General features: G+C 40.0%; 1 protein-coding gene across 4 annotated transcripts in view; it reads right to left on the reverse strand.

Moving 5' to 3' along the window:
* Positions 1 to 19,067, reverse strand: part of FER (FER tyrosine kinase) — a 141,335-nt gene that overhangs the window by 68,163 nt on the left and 54,105 nt on the right. For all 4 annotated transcript variants that reach the window (XM_081930537.1, XM_081930538.1, XM_081930540.1 and 1 more), the window contains exons 12-13: positions 13,930 to 14,133; positions 8,595 to 8,717 (exon numbers count right to left, since the gene is read on the reverse strand). In XM_081930537.1, coding sequence (XP_081786663.1) covers positions 8,595 to 8,717; positions 13,930 to 14,133 — 327 coding nt within the window. The remainder of the gene's footprint in view (positions 1 to 8,594; positions 8,718 to 13,929; positions 14,134 to 19,067) is intronic.

A 19,067-nucleotide genomic window follows, 5' to 3' on the forward strand; every position in this document is an offset into this window, starting at 1 on the left:
TAGGTATTCAAATATCATTTGTCAAAAGTTGCTGAAGCAGAGGAAGAAATGAGGGTAAATAACAGATGCGTACCTGTTGATACAATCTGTGACGATGGAAATGAGAAATGATCTTGTTAGGAAAACTATATTTGATGCCACCTACAGTAGTATCTCTAAGAGGGCACATGAATTTCATGAATCAAAAACTCAATCTCTGAGGTTTCTCCGATGAAGTGCAAAAAAAGAAAGGTAGATAGCAGGAAATGTATTTCATAAAAATGTATGTGTTATGAAGAGAGATTCAGAAAAGAAAATCTTCCAAGGACTCTCAACAATTCATGGCACTGAAAAAACTGCTTCAGGGACAGCTTTGCATCATCATCATCAAGCATCTACTGCCATTATCTTTGTCTATTGCAGAAGGAATATGAAAATTAAGGTGCACGCGATACCTTTACAGTGGCATGCATTAATTATTCCCATCTAAGCATTATTTCGTAAAGAGCATTGTGAACCCCAACTTCTAATAGACCAAAGTACAAGTCAAGTTTTAGGGTTCTGCCTACAATGCCCCAACTATACAAGTAACTGGCACCAAAATATGAAGTCTAGGATGCCTGACATTGTTGCATCCTCATTTCAGTTGCTGAGGCTGGTATAGATATGTCCTAGTAGACAAGAGTTTTTATGGTGTGATGATATCTTGGCCACATTGTGCCATGTCCAAGTTCAGATATCAAGTAGCTTTTAATCAGCTACAGCATGAAACTGCCTTCTGTCAGCAATCAGAGCCCACTAGTTCCCAAGATCTGAGGAAGAGGACAGGCAGACTGTTGTCTCCATTAAGCAAGGTAAGAGCATGCCAGTTTTAATGTTTCCTCCCAGAAAAGAAGAACAGCTGACTAGGTGTGTGGAAAAAAGTTTGTCAAGCTTTCAGAAAATATGGGCAGGTAAGCAACCCATGCCTAAGAACTCTTGAGTAAAAGACCACAAAGTAGATACTTCAAACTGAGCTGGGGAAACCTATGAGTATCATACAACGGGGAAGCATACAAAAATACAATATTCCTTTTCTTAGCCTTGGTGTTTTCAAGCTGAAATCAAGGGCTGGATAAATAATTGCTTAGTAAATTTGACATTAAGGTCTCCCACTTCACTTGTTACCTTCTACCAACTGTGAGGGACTACAAGTACCTGATGTCCAACTGCCAAGTTTACTAAGGATAGAATCCCAGGACCAAAATAGCACCCGCACAAACCCTCTCTTTTGTTTCCTTCCTAATAACACATATACAGTTTCGAAACTGGATAGAAGAACGCAATGCTTTCTATTTCATAGGAAAGACATTTCATTTGATTCTTTTCTCAGACCCTGGAAACTCCTCTTGAAACAAACGTAATCATTTATTTCACTATATTTCATTTTAAGTTTCCAAGTAAAAGTGCCCAACTGTTCGGCTCCATTGTATAATCAATGGGAACATAGCAGCAGGCTAATAACAAAGGCTATTGCAGAACAGTATCTTTGACAGGTTAAAAAGAAGGCAGTTTTAAGTGAAAAGTTCAAAAGCAAACACTTCACCTTCCTAGCTCTATTGTTTCCATTACATTATGCTACATTCTATATTGAAACGGCACAGGATAGAACACAGTCAAGTTCTTTTTTTAAAAAAGCACACTTGCCAATCTATTGTCAAGCCCTTATTAGGGGGCTCAAGGCACTGAAGCTGGTTCCTGATGCAGGACTAAAAATATCAAACGTTCCACATTGTACTAGGTAGGCCTACAAATATTTCATAAGCTCTCTTATTCTTTTTGTTGCATTTGTATATAAAAATAAAAGAGCATTCCCTCTCTCTATCCCCTTCCTCCAATCACCACAATTCACAACCAAAATAATTTCTTACCTATAACTACAGTTCTCCATCTTCTGCACATACAGACATTTGGGTGTGCGCAGCACAGACCTGAATGTGGAACAGTTCTGTAGAAAAGCAGACACTATATACTTGCCCTCTTGGCTGACAAGCTTTCTATAAGCGCCAGATAGAAAGCACTCTCCCACAAGGAGAATTTTCTAGTCTATCTGTTCACAAAATATTTCTGTGAATTAGGTGTGTCCCTTCTTACTACTGGCTAATTTTTTGGGGGGAGGGGGGCATTTCTAAGAAAACTCTGGCACTTGGAAGATTTAGGGAAGAGAACAGGGAAAAAAGATTTTATTTTACAACAGTTAACTATATCTATGTTGAAATTGGTGGATGCCACAGGCTTCTAAACAAGATGGCAAATGTACAGCTTATATTTACTTTGGTTCCTTAAACTAATTGCAGAGATGTTATGGCTTAGGTCTTTATACTTGGGTTCTGAAACAAGTTGGTACTTTCTGTCAATTTCCCAACCTCCTATAAATCTCACTCCTGTAATGTAAACAAGATATTCCATAGACATTTTGATGTCGTCAACAAATTTCAAAATAAAAATGTTTGGTACTGCCACCAAAAATTATGTGTATATTAATCTAATTGAAAAACTATTCCATGAATCTGATTTCTTTTCCTAGATCTTAGTTTTGTGAACATTAAAGATGAAGATATCTAAATTTATTTTGAAATGTATAAAGGTACATTGATATTAACTTTAAAAAGTATCCAGGATAATTTAATATCACCAGCACTTTAAGGTCAAATTAGAAAGCCCAAACATCAGTTGTGCTGAAACAGACTTTTTATTATTTAAAACTATTAGCATATACACTCTGGGGCTAAATGGTTGCACCAGTAACAAATTGAGCAAGTAATGTTGCCTCCGAAGACTACAAATAAAAAAATACTTGTGCATCTTGTTAAATGTCCTTGTCCCTGCAGATTTAGACTAGGCAGAGCATATTGTAAGACTGTTATTTGGGGCATAATTATAAAAGTTAGCTGCAAAGGGTAAAAAGTAAGAGAAGGTCAAACTAATTAAGCGATAGGTTTTTGGTTTGCTTGCTAAATAGCATTATTTCTGATGCTCCTGTTTGACTTTCACTTACCAAATGGTTTATTATATGCATAAAAAGAAGAATCATAGAACTGTAGAATTGTAATGTACCCAAGGGTCATCTAGTCCAACCCCCCTGCAATGCAGAAACCACAACTAAAGAATCCCTGACATATGGCAATCCACCCTCTGTTTAAAAACCTCCACTGAGGTTTAAATGCCAGTTACTGCATTACAGCTCTATAGATAAAAATGAAGAAGGTCGCTGGCAAATTCACATGAATTTCAAACAGTATGTTAACACAGAAATAATCTTTCCTGTTCTATATGTCATATGCAGCAACCTTCTCCCCAAAGCAAATATGTCTGGAAATTCTTTAATGTCCCATAACAGCATGGCCACAATATAGTAGCTTGATTATTCCTGTTGGGAATGTAAGGCAGGATACAATCAAAACAAATAAATATTATAACTGGAAGAAGTTACAGAAGAACAAATTCTCTTGAAACTTGCACATTCAACCATCTCAATCACATTTTATTAGCAATTTGTTAGCACTTTGGGGGGTGCTGTAAAGTATATTTTTCCTTAATGATCAGTATATACTGATCATATTGGTCCTATAGTTATTATTACTATATCTTTATCTAACTCACAGGTTACTGTTTTCTCAAAACCAAACAAGGCATTCTGGCTGAGTAACCTTTGTAATGATTAAATACATGAACTTATACTTCTCAAATGGTTGCAAGGCTGCACTGCCTTTAGCTAAACAATCTGTGATCTTTCTCCAGCTGTGTCTATGGGGATTTCACTTTACTCAAGGAACAGTGATTTTCAAAAAGGCAGGGTTCATAAGAGAGAAAGAAAGAGGTATTGGATACTTGAGCACAGAAAGCAAACAAGTGACATACTGTACAGAGTTGTTTTGACACAGACACACACATACACACACACACACCCCTATCTATCAAATGATTTTCAGTTTTATACACTTCAATAATTTCAAAACTTGACTTCCTTCCCCCTCTTTCTGTGGTTCCTTAAATTTATTTTTAATATTTTCTGCATATCCAAATTAACTTAATTTGTTCATTTATTCATCTACTTTAAATATATACTCTTATAAAACTTCAGGTTATTACAATAATCCTGCCAATGTTCTTATCTGATTACAGTTTGTTTGTAAATGTTCAATAAACAATTTCCATTCTTTTATAAAAGTTTGTTATCTTGATTTCTTATTTTTCTGGTAAGTTTCACCATTTCTGCATATTCCATAAGTTTTTGTATCCATTCTTCTTTTGCTGGGACTTCTTCTTTCCATTTTTGGGCAAGTAACATTCTTGCCACTGTAGTCACATACATGAATAAATTTCTATACAGTTTGGGTAGTCCTGTCCCTATAATTCCCAAAATTATAATTATAATACACCAAAATACTTCCTTTTATATGGAAAGCAACAGTTTGGACAAATCTCTTCACAGGGTGCTAGTTACACATAAGTATACACCCAACCTGTAAACTGAAGCTTTAGGTCGGTACTTTGATAGTAATAAAAATACTGAAAAGGAAAATGAAGGAAAGTGTCAAGAATGGAGAGGCTGGCTCATATGGGAAGAATGCAGTTTTTCAGATAACCTGATCCCAAGTCCAGAGGGCTTTGTAAATAATAACCAGCGCTTCGATTTGTGCTCAGAAGGCGATCAGCAGCCAGCGAAGCTGTTAAAACATGGCGGTCACTGGCCCCTTGCAACATCCTAAACCAGCTAAAGCAACCCTACAAAAAGTGTGTCTCAAAAGTCCAAATGGAATGTTAACTAAGGCATGCGTCACCACAGTCAATCCGACATCTCTAGGACCGAGGACAGTTGGTAGAATAGCCTTAAGTTGTACAAAAGTACTCCAGTGCAGCACCAACACAAGGTTAAGGTCAAATCCTGGACTGCACCGAGACCGCAAACCAAACCTTCAAGGAGCATGCCACCCCATTCAAGCCAAGCCATATCCCTTTTTCCTGGTCAGACTTTCTCCTGACACCTCTATCTTGTACAGATTCAGCTTCAGTTAGTATGGACATCTAACCAGAGAGGGCAATGGAAAAAATCTGAAAAAAACTTATTAGAGTTGCTTCCCTGCTTCCCCCCCAGATATGCGCGCAGGTTCATTTCACTTTATCAGCTGTTCTGCAGAGGACCACCGGAGAGTGGAAGCTTCAGTCTGTAGGAATCAGCATAAACAGTGCCTTTACTCCATTCAGCTTTCAGGAATAATGTGATACGTGTGGTATGGAAGCAGACAAGCTAAATTTGATATACTGTACTGGAAAATTAGGCGAGAGAGAACCAGCAACGAAGGTGCATATGAATGCAGACATGAGTTAAAAGTTTCTCTGTGCAGCATCTGAAGTGGAATCCCATGAAGTTTCATGTGCAAGCTTTGGAATATCTTCTCCTAGAGAGAAACCCGTTGCCCCTCTTTATGATTTTGCACCATCTCACTTTTTTATCAGCAGTCTTCTAGCCTACCAAGCTAAACATTATTTTATTGCAATGGTGTTGCAAAATCTGGGAGGCAGCTTTTGAAATTTGGCTTACTTTTTATGCAGGACAAGAGTGAGCATTGTGGAATAGTGGAACCCTTTTATAAATGTTTAGATTATTCAATATAATCGCCAACCTTACACTCTATTTTCACTTATATAATTTTAGAGGATGTAAATTTTTGCTTATATAATTTCCTGCTATATAAGAAATAAATAAAACAATCCCTCTAAGGACACTAAGTTTCATTATATGTATTATTTTCCTTACACTCTCTTACTGGTATCTTGATAATATATGGTTATTTTTCACAATTTCTATTTTGGGGTTTAATTATCTGCATCATCATCAAGAACATTGACAATATCTCTATGAATATTTATGTGGTAGCTTTTGTATAAGGATTGAAAATTAGACTGGCTTTGTACGTCTTCATATTATACCACATTTTATTTTTCGAACAAATAAACAAAAGTAAATACTTTTATTTATTTGCTGGGTAATACATCTGGTTGACCACTGTGACAATAGGATGCAAGACTATATGGGCCACTGGCCTGATCCAACCAGCTCTTATGTTCTTACAACTTTATGCTGGTTTTTAGGGTGCTGTATTCGTGTCTTTTAATTTTTAAATTGTTTTGGGGGTGTTTTTGTTTTTAGAATTGGTTATAATACCCAAGCATCACTGCTGTTTTGAAATGTACATTTGGGTATATATAGAGAGAGAAGTAAAATAAACATGCACTGCAGTGCTGCCAGCAAACTGTGCTGAGCTTGTATATCAGATCAAAAATATGGGTTTCATAAAACAATTCTTCATGAAATAACCCCAGTATTTCCCACGTTTCAAGCCGCTTGCTCATAAACTGTTGAAGAGTCCAAAGGTCTGTCTGTCCTTTTAAAGCCTTCTCGATTAAAGTCAATTAAAATAGTTATAATGATGTGAACAGAAGGAATATATGACTGTTGGAGAGAAGCTTTTCTAAAATGAAATGAAATAAAATTAGGCACCTATATACATTAGGTATGGCAAAGGGTGGGAACCTTCACAGTCTGTATCCATTCTATCAAGTTACAACTGATGTGACACTGGCTGAACTGATACTACCCTTGCTGGTACCTTTCCCGGGAAAATCAGAGGCTCACTATGTCAGGTTCCTATTGGAAGACTGGACAAATGCTAGAACATTAGCAGTGGCAAAGTTTTTATTGGTGGTTGCAAGAACCAATGGTCCCTATATTCTGAACAAAATGCTTGTTTAACCTGGAGGTAGGCTGTATGAATTGTGTATTGTTTTGTAACTATTTGTTGGGTCTCTGGACTGTAATAAAGATTGATGATGATGATGATGTGACAGCTACAACAGTCCTTGTGCCAGGAAGGCCTGACCACAGCAGTTTAGGTACTAATGACTGAAACCTGGATTGTTGTGATGCACTGTGTGTGCAGCTTCTCGAGCTTGATCAAAAATGGTGGTTAGTGCAGAATGCTACAGCACATTTGCCGACAGGAGTGAGGCTCTGCCTGCATGTAACACCTCTGCTTAGAGTGGCACTAGCTGCCCATTTGCCAGCAGGCCAAACTCAAGGTGTTACAATCAGTATATAAAATCTTTATCAGCTTGGGACCAGTTTACTTGCGGGATCCCCTTACCCCACTTGACTGCTTCAATCTGTGCAACTGATACTGATACAGTTACAGATAGTTAGCCGTGTTGGTCTGCCATAGTCAAAACAAACAAAATTCCTTCCAGTAGCACCTTAAAGACCAACTAAGTTAGTTCTTGGTATGAGCTTTCGTGTGCATGCACACTGTGTATCTGAAGAAGTGTGCATGCACACGAAAGCTCATACCAAGAACTAACTTAGTTGGTCTTTAAGGTGCTACTGGAAGGAATTTTTTTTGTTTTGATACTGATACAGGTGACTTATAATATTCGCTCTGCACCTGTAAGAAACTGCTATTTTAGTGTGGCAACACTGACACATTGAAACTCCCTACCTACTGACCAGTGTCAGAAATTAAGATATGAAAGCTAGGAGCTAAATGGCACTTTAAATGGTTATGGGTGCAACAACGGAATGTCTAGGAGCGCTTTCTTATAACAAGAATACAAAGCTGAAAATGAATGAACTGCAGCTAAAATGTTATGTTCATTTTTTGCATGGTCTAGTCATTCCCTTCTTCACCCCCCTTAATATTCCTCAGAGGATCTCTCCTCCAGTCTTCAGAGTAGCTGGAAGTGGGGAGGCAGAAAAAGGTCCTCCTTACCTTCCACTCTGCAGTTTTAATCTGAAATCTTAGGTGCAGTACTGCACCCAGAACTCAGAAACTACTCACGCTAATGAAATGCGCCTAGAACAATGGGAGTTTCAAACACGGCTACTGACACCAGGCAGGTGCCTGTACTCTTTTCAGTGGCTGTTTAAAACATCTTTCTTTATGCAAGCTCATCCTGATATGTAGAAGTTTGATGTGCTTTATTTCATTTTAGTGACCATTGGTTTTAATAATCCTTTGGAATATTTTGAATAACTGTTTTACCAATCATTTTAAAGTCTTGTTTCTTATTTTTGTAAACAGCTTAGAAGTTTTCTTACAATCAAGTGGAATTTAAATTAAGAAACTCTGATTGGAAAGTAGGCATGTGGATTAGATCACACTTCTATGGACTTTTCCTACCATGGTCCACTCCTACTTATGAGGCCATAATTGTTTTGTTTGTGTACCACATTTTAAAAGTGTGGATTTTTAAAAGGATTTTGCCTAAAAATATGTAGTCACATTTGATGGAGCAAACTTCACCATCTACTCATGTTTTCAGAATGCTGACACTGAAATGCTAATTCAAATCGGAACTGCAATGTGATTTATTCAGATGAACACAAGTTTTAAGATACTGCAGTATTACAGAAAGTAATGAATTAGTTATCTATTAAACCAATTGGGAGTGAAATTCACCTACCATAAAACACTGAGATGTCATATTGAGAATTGCAGGAAATTTGGGAGGAAAGTGCAAAAAACACCATACAAAATTGAATCATATTATTTATTATTAAAATAATTTTATACACATACCTTAACAACAGGATTCAGCAGAACGACACCTGATTTCTTTGTAATCACCTGTTTCGTTGTGTAATGATGTTCTATAAGCTGAGGAATAGTTGAAAACCCCGTCCCTTCAAATCGATACTGATTCTATAACAAAAAGAAATGAAGAGGAAATACAAAATTTTAACAGAACTAATTTTTACAAGGGATAAGGAAATGTCTGCCTTTTCCATTGTTGTTGGGTGGATGGTATTTCAAGGTGCTCTGAAACAGAGTAAAGGGTTCAGACCCATGAAGTTGAACATGTGTAATTTCTGAATTACAAAAGCACAGTGTAACAGGAGTTAAACTAAATTTCAGTTCTACTGGCATCAAAATAAGAATATGAATAAAGGAGAATTATTTTCACTAAATAAACTTAGTTATATTTACATACTTCTGCTCTATTTTAAGACAAATACCTACAGTGGCTGATAATTGAGGCCAAATTATAAATCGATTACAGTTTAAAAGATGAGCCAAAAGTTACATTTACCCAGTTTGAATACACATATCCTAGCTTGCTAAACCATAGTTTAGCAGCTGAGAGTGAGCATCAAGACAATATACATCTCCACTCATCCCTTCCCTGTACATTATCCAAAACAAGGAACTATGGTTTAATGTCAATTTACTAAGCAGGATCTTAAAGCGCCATATTCATATAAGAAAGCTGATTTCCAACTTACTAAACTATGGTTCAGCAAACCAATAAATGTTTAAAACTGAGCCCATGTAAATATATTTTCTGTAACAAAGATTAGTGGAAACTATATACCAGTAACTTATTTAGATCCTTCATATTTGAATAACTTGAAATATAATCCCTTATGAATGGAAAGCAACGTCATTGTTAAATCATGTTCAATAGTCAAAAACTACCAAACGGAGCAAGAAATAATGGTCCCAAATTATTAGTTCTTTAAAACCAACTTTCTCGTTTCCAAATAAAATGCATCTCTTCTGGTATTGTGCTATCCAACAGGATGTCAATGGATAATGTCTTCATGTGGAGTTTAGTGAACTGCGTATATAATCAAAGAGGACATTTTTGACTTTAATCTTTTTCATCAACCCGAGCAGCTGGGTAAAAGGACTAGCAAGGTATTTAATAGTTTGCTATCCCTGGAAACACACTGGATATTTCACAGGGAACTAGAAGATCAAAACACATAGGAAGGCTTCTCTTGTCACCAAAAATGAAAATCAAAATTTGGAGGATGTCTCTCACAGTTGTTTTCAGAAGTCTCTGCATACAATATAAATTATGAAAGAAACCTGTATAAAAGGCCTCAAACAAGGAAAGTACATCATTATACATAATATGCTTTCAGTAGTGTTTCCCACCAAGAAGTATTGCTTTTAACTGTTGTTGAAACAGTATGGTCTACTAACATTTTTGAACTGGCTCAGCCAAATTCTTTCATTAATGCAAGTCTTTGAGACTAATGCTGAACACAGGTAAAAGCAGCTTCACTCCTTTGCTCTGCACACAGACATCCCTAATACAAACTGATTGCACAAAAAACCATCACGGTGACACACTCTACTATCACAGTACTTTCCATTAGTTTTTCGAGGCACAGGAAGATGAAAATTAGCCATTTCTGGTGATATATTAACTCTTTCTTTTAGTGACCTATCCCCAGAACTACATAGTTATAATCCTACTATGGAAAAGACCAAATTCTTGATATATCAGAATATTATCCCCCCCCCCCCCCGGTTGTGCTACAGCCTGCAGAAGTCTATCTACCAAAAACTGGGGAGGGCATTTTCTGTTGTAGCATCATCTCACCACTAGAAATAAGGAAAGGACCAATTCTGCTGAGTTCCAGCTCCAGAATTGGTCACCCAAGCTGGTTATTGATACCAATGTCATAGAATTCCGTGTGGCTACTATGGATGTTGCTATTTCTACTGTTTTTATTGGATTTTAATGGGCTGCTTTTTAATGTATTGATAATGTATGTGTTGTAATCCCCCTGGGATTTTAATGAAGAGCTGTATCAAAATGTTTTAAATAAACAGAATACTCCATACCATTTTTCAACCATTCATTCAAACAGGGACAGGTTTTGCATATTGCTTTATACAAAGGTACCATGAGTGGCGACAGCAAGAGACTTGTGATGTGGTCTTCCACAACTTTCATGAAAGATAAATAGCAATTGATTCAGATTGGGATTGCGGTGCTGCAGGAGGGAAAGGTTTAATCCAGCTTTCTCCTAGCATGGATAACAGTCAGGGTGATGGGAGTTAGTCTAAATCATCTGGAGGGCACCAGGTTGCACAAAATTAGTTGGGCCCTTCCCCTATTCCATTTTCCCCAATGAAAATTGTGCTCTGAATGGGGCTAAATAACCCCACAGCATTTCCATGAAGGAGCGTCTCCACCCCCATCGTTCTACCCGGACACTGAGGTCCAGCACCGAGGGCCTTCTGGTGGTTCCCTCACTGCGAGAAGCCAAGTTACAGGGAACCAGGCAGAGGGCCTTCTTGGTAGTGGCGCCCTCCCTGTAGAATGCCCTCCCATCAGATGTCAAAGAGAACAACTACTACCAGACTTTTAAAAGACATCTGAAGGCAGCCCTGTTTAGGGAAGCTTATAATGTTTGATGTATTACAGTATTTTAATATTTTTCTGGAAGCCGCCCAGAGCAGCTGGGGAAGCCCAGCCAGATGGGCGGGGTATAAATAAATAAATTGTTGTTGTTGTTGTTGTTATTCCATGTCCCTTCCCTCAAAAGCAAACAAGAACTTGGGAAAGTGATTTTTAACAGGAAAACAGTACAGGGGGTTGGGAGTGGTTTAATCCCTCCCATCCATACAAGAACCACATGCTGCTCTGAAAAACCGATTTCACTTTTTCTTAAATAGTGAGATATGCAGTCATAGACCTTCCACCATCTTTGGCTTGGCCCCCTTTTTGGAGTAAATACCACCCCATGGTTCTGTGCTCACAATTAGTGGTGGCAATTAAAATTCCAACTTTGCCCATAACCCAGCATGATAATAGCAGAAAGTTGCATCCTTTCATTTTCCATCTTCTGAGGGGAGCATACTATGTGATTTTGAGTGTGTGTCCTTAGACTACAGAAAACAGTTGCCATATCCCACACCGATATTCTCAAAATGAAAACATACTTAGCCCCCTCATGCTTTTTCATATGATACCGATTTTCAAGCTGTTATCAGCTCCTCCAGTTTGACTTGATCAGTTTTAAAATACCTACTGAGCCAAAAAAAAAAATCGCACGCAACACTTTTGAAGCCTAACTATGGACCCTTAGAGCGGCACTATTCATTTCCACATCTTGCAGAAAAAGGTTTTGTTTTGTTGTTAATACAACCCAAAAGGGCATTTGCAAGTCTTTCTCCAACTCTAACACACCTGTTTACAATTACAGCCCACGTTAGCTCTAAAAATAATCTCTGTAATCAGCACGACAGTATGCAGCACAGTTATCTGCAGCAACTTAACACACTCCCTTGGCTTCTAGCAGCTCCTGAGGAGTTGAGTCATATAATTACTTTATAGGGCTGAAAACATTCCAGCAATACTTTACGGAAGTGTGATGAAAATATGGGTCCACGTAAGGGCAGCTATGATCTTTATCTGAAGTCCTGTAAGCCTACGCATAAATGGAAAAGGGGCGAGTCAAAGGATATGGAACAATCACTGCAATACTCATACTCTTAAGGGCAGCCGAACCATGGCTCACCCTTGCCTTTAAAAATACTTGGATCACCTGCTTGATAACGTAGAATGTGCAGAAAACACTGCATCAATCCTTGGTGTTCTCTTGTTTTCCTCAAGACAAGAAAACAAACTTAATTATATCATTTCCCCTTCCTTTAAGGAGGAGGAGTGGGAATGAAAGAGAACATGTATAATATATCATTGTCACAAAGATGGAGCAAATTTGTTTTCTATTGCTCCAGAGGGCAGGAACTAAACCACAAAAGACTTTGGGCTAAACATTAGGAAGAGTGTGAGCTATTCAGTGGTAGAACAATGGTGTACTGTCCTTCACGGACATCCTGTAATAGTGAGCTAGCAGGAAGTTTCACTAAATGACATATGAGGATCCCCTCAGCTCTATGAGACAGTTCTGAACTTCTTTCGGTGCTTCCCTGAAAGTGACAATAATGTGCAAATTGCAGCAAACCATGCCCACGCCCCTTCGTAGCCTCAAGTTCCCTCTTATCTGAATGAGGATTGTCAGATCTAGTAATTACCCACTTATTTTGTTCAGAGACAGTGTACTTCCGAATGTAAGATGCCGGGGGGGGGGGGGGCAAGAACACTAGGATGTTACCTGCTCACAAGGTTTCACAAAGGCTGACTACAGTTGGAAACTGAATGTTGGACTAGGCAGAGGTCTTAGGTCTGATCCAACAAGTCAGCTCTAATGGTTTGGGTAGTGGTGTTTTTAAAAAGCAGATTTCAGCCGACACTGCTTTCTTTGTTACGAAAAAGGAGCAATGCAGCACCGAGCAGCAGCTGCAGCTGGCTGAAAAGCCAAACAGGATGTTGATGTATGTGACTGTTACCGTGGGAAGAAAGGGGCAGTCCATTCACTGTACTGAGCACCGGATGTTAGCTCAGTGTGTCATCTGACCTGTACTGGAAGTACATGGGTGGAGTCTAATCTCTCTCTGCTGTTGATGTTAAGAGAGTGCAGACATGTTTCTCTGTACTGCTGCAAAAGACAGAAATAAAGGCATGTAAATATATTTGTCTGTCTCTTTCCCCTCCCTGGGGATAGCAGGGAGGAGAGGGGAGGAGTGGTGTGTTCTTCTCACGTTGAGGAGGATCGCAGATAGAGAGACCTCGCCTGTATCCTGCCAGGAGTCGCAGACGGGGAGGTCAACAAGGAAATCAGCCGGGTGCCTGGAGAGTGGCAGATTCCTCTGACAAGGCTTGATTTCAACATTCTTATCCTCAAGGGGCACTGAATAAACATCTCTCCAGGAGCCTTGAAAATAACAGTGCTTTATATAGGACTTTTTAAAAAATCTAAAACAAAATGCAGTTTTAAATACCTACTAAAAACTTTTGCTTAGAAAAGTCTACTCAGAGACATAATTTTATTGTTTTTAAAACAGTTTATTTTTTCTATATGTTGTTTATTTTTATTATATCTGCTTGTTTTTAAAGTATGTTCATTTTATTGCTATTTTGGATGAATATTTGATGTTATTAAGAAGCATTATCAATCTTCTAAAATATAAATAAATATATTTCACACCATACAACCAATAGAAAAACACAGGCTGTGCCACTGAAAAGAAAAAAAAATCACCACAAACCTACATCAGCATATTGTATGATGAAGTGTCTCCGTTGCGCATCTGAAAATACAGAAAGGACGTATTCACCAGGCTTGCCATGACTCTCTCGCACCAAGAAGTCTCCTTGCTGCTTTAATAACTCTTGAGCTTCTATTCTTGGGATTGCACCATGATACCAATCTTGGTCTGCCAGAGGTTTCTCGCTGGTTGATATTACATCAAAGAACTTGTGGGAAAATATGAAAAAAGAATGAAGGTTAGTATATATAGATTGTGTACATTATGCTTTCATTTAAATTGCAGTAGATAATAAATAATTCATAACTGCTCTGAAAACTGTACATTTATTAGTGAGTGAACTAAAGTGGGCATAGCTAACCAGCTATAGAACCAAGCAAGTTTTTGTTGTTGTTGTTGTTGTTGTTGCTATTACCAAGTACTTACTTTCAATGTAACAAGCAGAGCCATGCATCAGAGAAAAGTTGAGAAAAAGAAATGAAAGAAACATCAAGTGGTGCAAATCATATAAATGCTATTTAAAAATAAAAAAACAACAGTGTTTTACTGAGGGCTGTTGAAACGTTCTTACAGTGAAACATTTCCTCCCTTTCTGATGCATTTGATTTCTTTCTTTCTTTCAGGATAGGTCAATTGTCTAATAATTTGTGTTTCCTAGCCACAGCAAAACACTTAGCTCTCCACATCCAAAAACTCCAAGCAAATAAGCCACTGACATTCTAAAAATTTCAAAAGCAATTACCACAAACCCATCATATTTCCTAATGCCTTAAACAGGTTATCTATCTATTCCCATAAAAACTTGCCCAGTTATTAAAATCTTAAGACATCATCTCTGAGACAGTCCAACTGAGGGTAAGGACTTTTTGTTGATGGCACCTCATCAGCAGAAATTCTTCCCTATATCCATTTAGCTGGTATCTGCCTTAATGGTTTTAGGTAACAGATTAAAACATTTCCATTTACCCAGGCATTGACAGCTTCAAATTTTAATTGTGCTTCCGTGTCCCCCCCCCCCCCAGTTTGCTCGTATGTATTGTTACTATTCTCTTCTATCCTGCCGGCTTTATTTATAAGATTCTTTTAATTACGTTGCAGATCATCCTGAGAAACACTTTGAAAAGAATTAATCACAGCATAAACACATAGCTACCCCTCTGAAATTTTTAAAGTCTGTTTAAACAAAAACAACAAAGAGTCTTTTGGCACTCTTAACTACCAACATATTTATTATTACATATGCCTTCATGGACTGGACTATAGACCACTTCATCAAATGAAAGAAGCATTAGCCTTGCGTCTTTGTGTCAAGCCACTAAGATGTGTCTTACTCTTCAAGGCAAGGCAAACATTTATCACCATCACCATGTGAGAAGCCGATTCTTATTTGATTAGATCAAACAAAGTCTTTCTGGCTATGACAGTCAGCTAAACCCTATTGAGACATTATTCCCTCCTTGAAATTAAGACTACATGGAAAGTGTTGGGGCATATTTGTTGATCATGCTCTGGCTGTTGTACATGCTACTTGTCCCACTTCCATGCTGTCCATGTGTTGGGGGCTCATCTGTAAAGAGGAAGCCTCTTGGCCACATGTAGGCTTCCCCTCTGCTTAGGTACCCTTTTGAGCAGTATCCCTTACTGGGACCCTCCTCTACTGCATGGACAGGAGGGGTGGAGACAGCAGGGAACAAGTCTAAAGGTGCAGGGCTAGCTCATGCAGCCCTGTTCTTACCCAATGGTACCTAACTTGCATGGGGAACGATGCCCAAATAGGGCTTGAATCTTAGAAGGAAACCAATCCCTAAAACCCAACATATTTTGAATCATTCCCCCCGAAGTTTAAGTAGGATACATCTGATTCAGCTTAGTGAACAGGAAGTACCAAGATCCCAGTGTTCACAAAAACCAGTATCTCTGATGGGAATTGTATGAATGCTTCAGGTTACTTATTTTCCCTTTCCAAGCCCGGCATGTAAACAGGAACTAAACCGGCATGTAAACAGGAACTAAAGCTCTACCACGCAGCTACAGTCTTTTCCCCTAAAAGGAGTACAGAGCATTGGCATGGAAACTTCCTTGCATCAGGTGAGACTATTTGTCCATCTGGCTCAGTACTGTCCGGCAGTACCTTTGCATGGTCCCAGCTGGAGTCCTTTCCGATTAGCGGCTTAGTCATGCTGGCCACGTGATCCAGAAGATGTATGCTGGCTCCCTTGGCCAATAAAGCGAGATGAGCACTGCAACCCCAGAGTCGGACCACGACTAATGGTCAGGGGTCCCTTTACTTTTTGCAGCTCTTAGCTGGAAATGTCAGCGATTGATGCAAAACATGCACTCTACCAATGTGCTATGGTCCCTCCTATTAGAAATGTCACAACTCAACATGAAAAATGCTGAGCAGTTTCATAGTGAGATATATAGCCTGTCTATGAGAGGCTAGAACATATTAAGAAAGAGAGAAAAATATTAAAATGCTTCTTTCCCTCTTCATATAAGATGAGGGTATAAGATGAGGGGCAAGAATACAAGATCAAGTTTTCTCAAAGGAATTACCACCTTGTAACCAGTTGATAAAACAAAGTGAAATGCAGTGAACTGGCTTCCCCCTGCTGCTGATTACTCAGTTGTCTCAACCTACCATATTTTTCGCACTATAGGACGCACCGGTCCATAGGACGCACCTAGATCTGGGGGGGGGGGGAATAAAGGGGGGAAATTATTCCCCCCCCCCAGGCGCAGGGCTGGGGCAGGGGAAGCCTGAGCTTCCCCTCCCCCAGAACGGGACCCAGAGCCATGCCGAAGCTGCGCGCACCTTTGGCATCGCTCTGGGACCTTGCGGGGCTGGGGGAGGAGGAAGCCCTCCGCCAGCCTCCAAACCATGTTGGGAGACAGCGGGATGGCGCGCTGCGCCTCTCCCGCTGTCCCCCGAGTTTGCGGGGCTGGCGACGGGGAGGAGCAGGCTTCTCCCCCCCGCCAGCCTTCTAGCCAAGTCGGGTGACAGCGGGAAGGGCGCGCGCCTCTACCGCTGTCCCCCGAGTTTGCGGGGCTGGCGACGGGGAGGAGCAGGCTTCTCGCCCGCCAGCCTTCTAACCAAGTCGGGGGACAGCGGGATGGCGGCGTTCCGCCTCCCCGCTGTCCCCCGAGTTTGTGGGGCTGGCGGTGGGGCTCTCCTGAAGCCTGGAGAGCGAGAGGGGTCGGTGCGCACCAGGCTTCAGCGAAAGACTGCATTCGCACCATAGGACGTACACACATTTCCCCTTCATTTTTGGAGGGGAAAAAGTGCGTCCTATAGTGCGAAAAATACGGTATTTGCCTTGCTCATATCCAAAAGCAGTTTTGAGTCACTTTTTGGGGGAGGGGGTTCTTTTTCAAATTAGCCATTCTAACACAAAACACTTTACCATGAAAGGAAAGCCCTGCTCTCCATTTTTGTACAAAGATACTCAAATGCTTCCTTAGATATCTCAAATGACTTACCGTATTTTTCGTTCCATAGGATGCACTTTTTTCCTCCTATAAAGTAAGGGGAAATGTAAATGGAGTAAATGGTGCTGGCAGAGAGGTAGAGCTGACCAGCGCCCCTTCAGCGAAGAGGGAGGAGGAACGGAGCCCCTTCTGTTCCTCCTCCCGCTTCGCTGAAGGGGCGCTGCGCAGCTCTCCCTATCTGCGCAGTGCCTCTCTTTCGCAGGAGAGTCGCTGCGCAGAGAGGGAGAACTGTGCAGCGCCCCTTCAGCCACGTGCCTGCCTAGAAGCAGGAGGAGGAACAGAAGGGACTCCTTCTGTTTCTCCTCTTGCTTCACAGCAAGGCGCCTGTCCTGCAAAGCGGGAGGAAGAACAGAAGGGTCTCCTTCTGTTCCTTCTCCAGCTTCGCTTGGAGGGGCACTGCACAGAGAGGGAGAACTGTGCGGCGCCCCTTCAGCGACGTGCCTGCCCTGGCTTCTGCCTTAGCCGCGAGCAGCCTCTTCAGGCAGGGGGAGCCTTCATCCTGCTGCCCTGAAGAGGCTTGGCGCGGTTATCCCAGAAGCCAGAACAGCCACACGGTATCCCAGAAACCAGATCCCTCTTGATGTTCTGGCTTCTGGGATTCAAAATATTTTTTTTGTCCCCCCCCCCCCCCAAAACTAGGTGTGTCTTATCATCTGGTGCATCGTATAAAGCAAAAAATATGGTAAATCCAGGGGGGAAATTATGTCATTTGGTGAACAAACTACAAAAACCACAGCATAAAATGACTTGTCTTTTCAGTAATTGGACTGAGCAAGAGGGACCAGCCAGGTAAATTCTGTTGTTATCAGTTATGCATATTCAAGTAGGTGAGTTTTCATTGTTTTGGAAGATGCATATTTTTAAAAGCTCAATCCCAACAGGGATTTTGCCCTACTGCATCAGAAGCTTTCTTCTTATTCCACCTTGGCCTTTTGTTGTACTCCAAACCATATTCCTTTCTCCCAATAATTACAAACAAACCTCTGCCTGAGCAATGGGCCACATTTAATGCCTCCTGTACTTTCAAATGCTTGATCCAAATATCAAGGATAAGAGCAGCAAAGAGTACCAGCTCAGCAGCGAAATTCCCCACGAAGGTTATTCCAGTACAGTACAGAAGTACTCAACAAATGCTCTACCCACATCGCTGCATGACAGGCTCTCTGCTGAATAGCCACCATCACATAAATGTTCTACCTGCCATACCTAATAGCAGAACTGACAGGTAGTGGCAACCTGTATCTGCAGAATAAGTTCCTCAACTGAAAGCCGCAATAAAGCGACATATCTAATTAATTAGGAGCTGCCAAAGAACTCAAAACAGGAAGATTGCACATAACTTATTTTTAAAATCCAGTAACTTTAAAACACTTCCACATTTCTAGAACAGTACATGACAGCCAATACAGTGCAGTTGGAGTATCAGGAAGCCCAAGTAAAAATCCTCTCTTTACCTACTTTTTTTGACGACCTTGAGCAAGTCACTAACTCTCTTTCAGTCTAACCTGCCTCATAGATTTGTTGAGAGGATAAATGGGGTGGAGAAACATGAATACTATTTCTGAGGAAGGATGATGACCACAATAAATCAGAAAATGCTTTGGCTACTTCACCATGCTAACTGTCTCATGTTAAGATAGGGATGGGGAACTT

The sequence above is a fragment of the Podarcis melisellensis genome (genome assembly GCF_964234715.1).
Source record: "Podarcis melisellensis genome assembly, chromosome: 11".
NCBI classification, from domain to species: Eukaryota; Metazoa; Chordata; class Lepidosauria; order Squamata; family Lacertidae; genus Podarcis; species Podarcis melisellensis.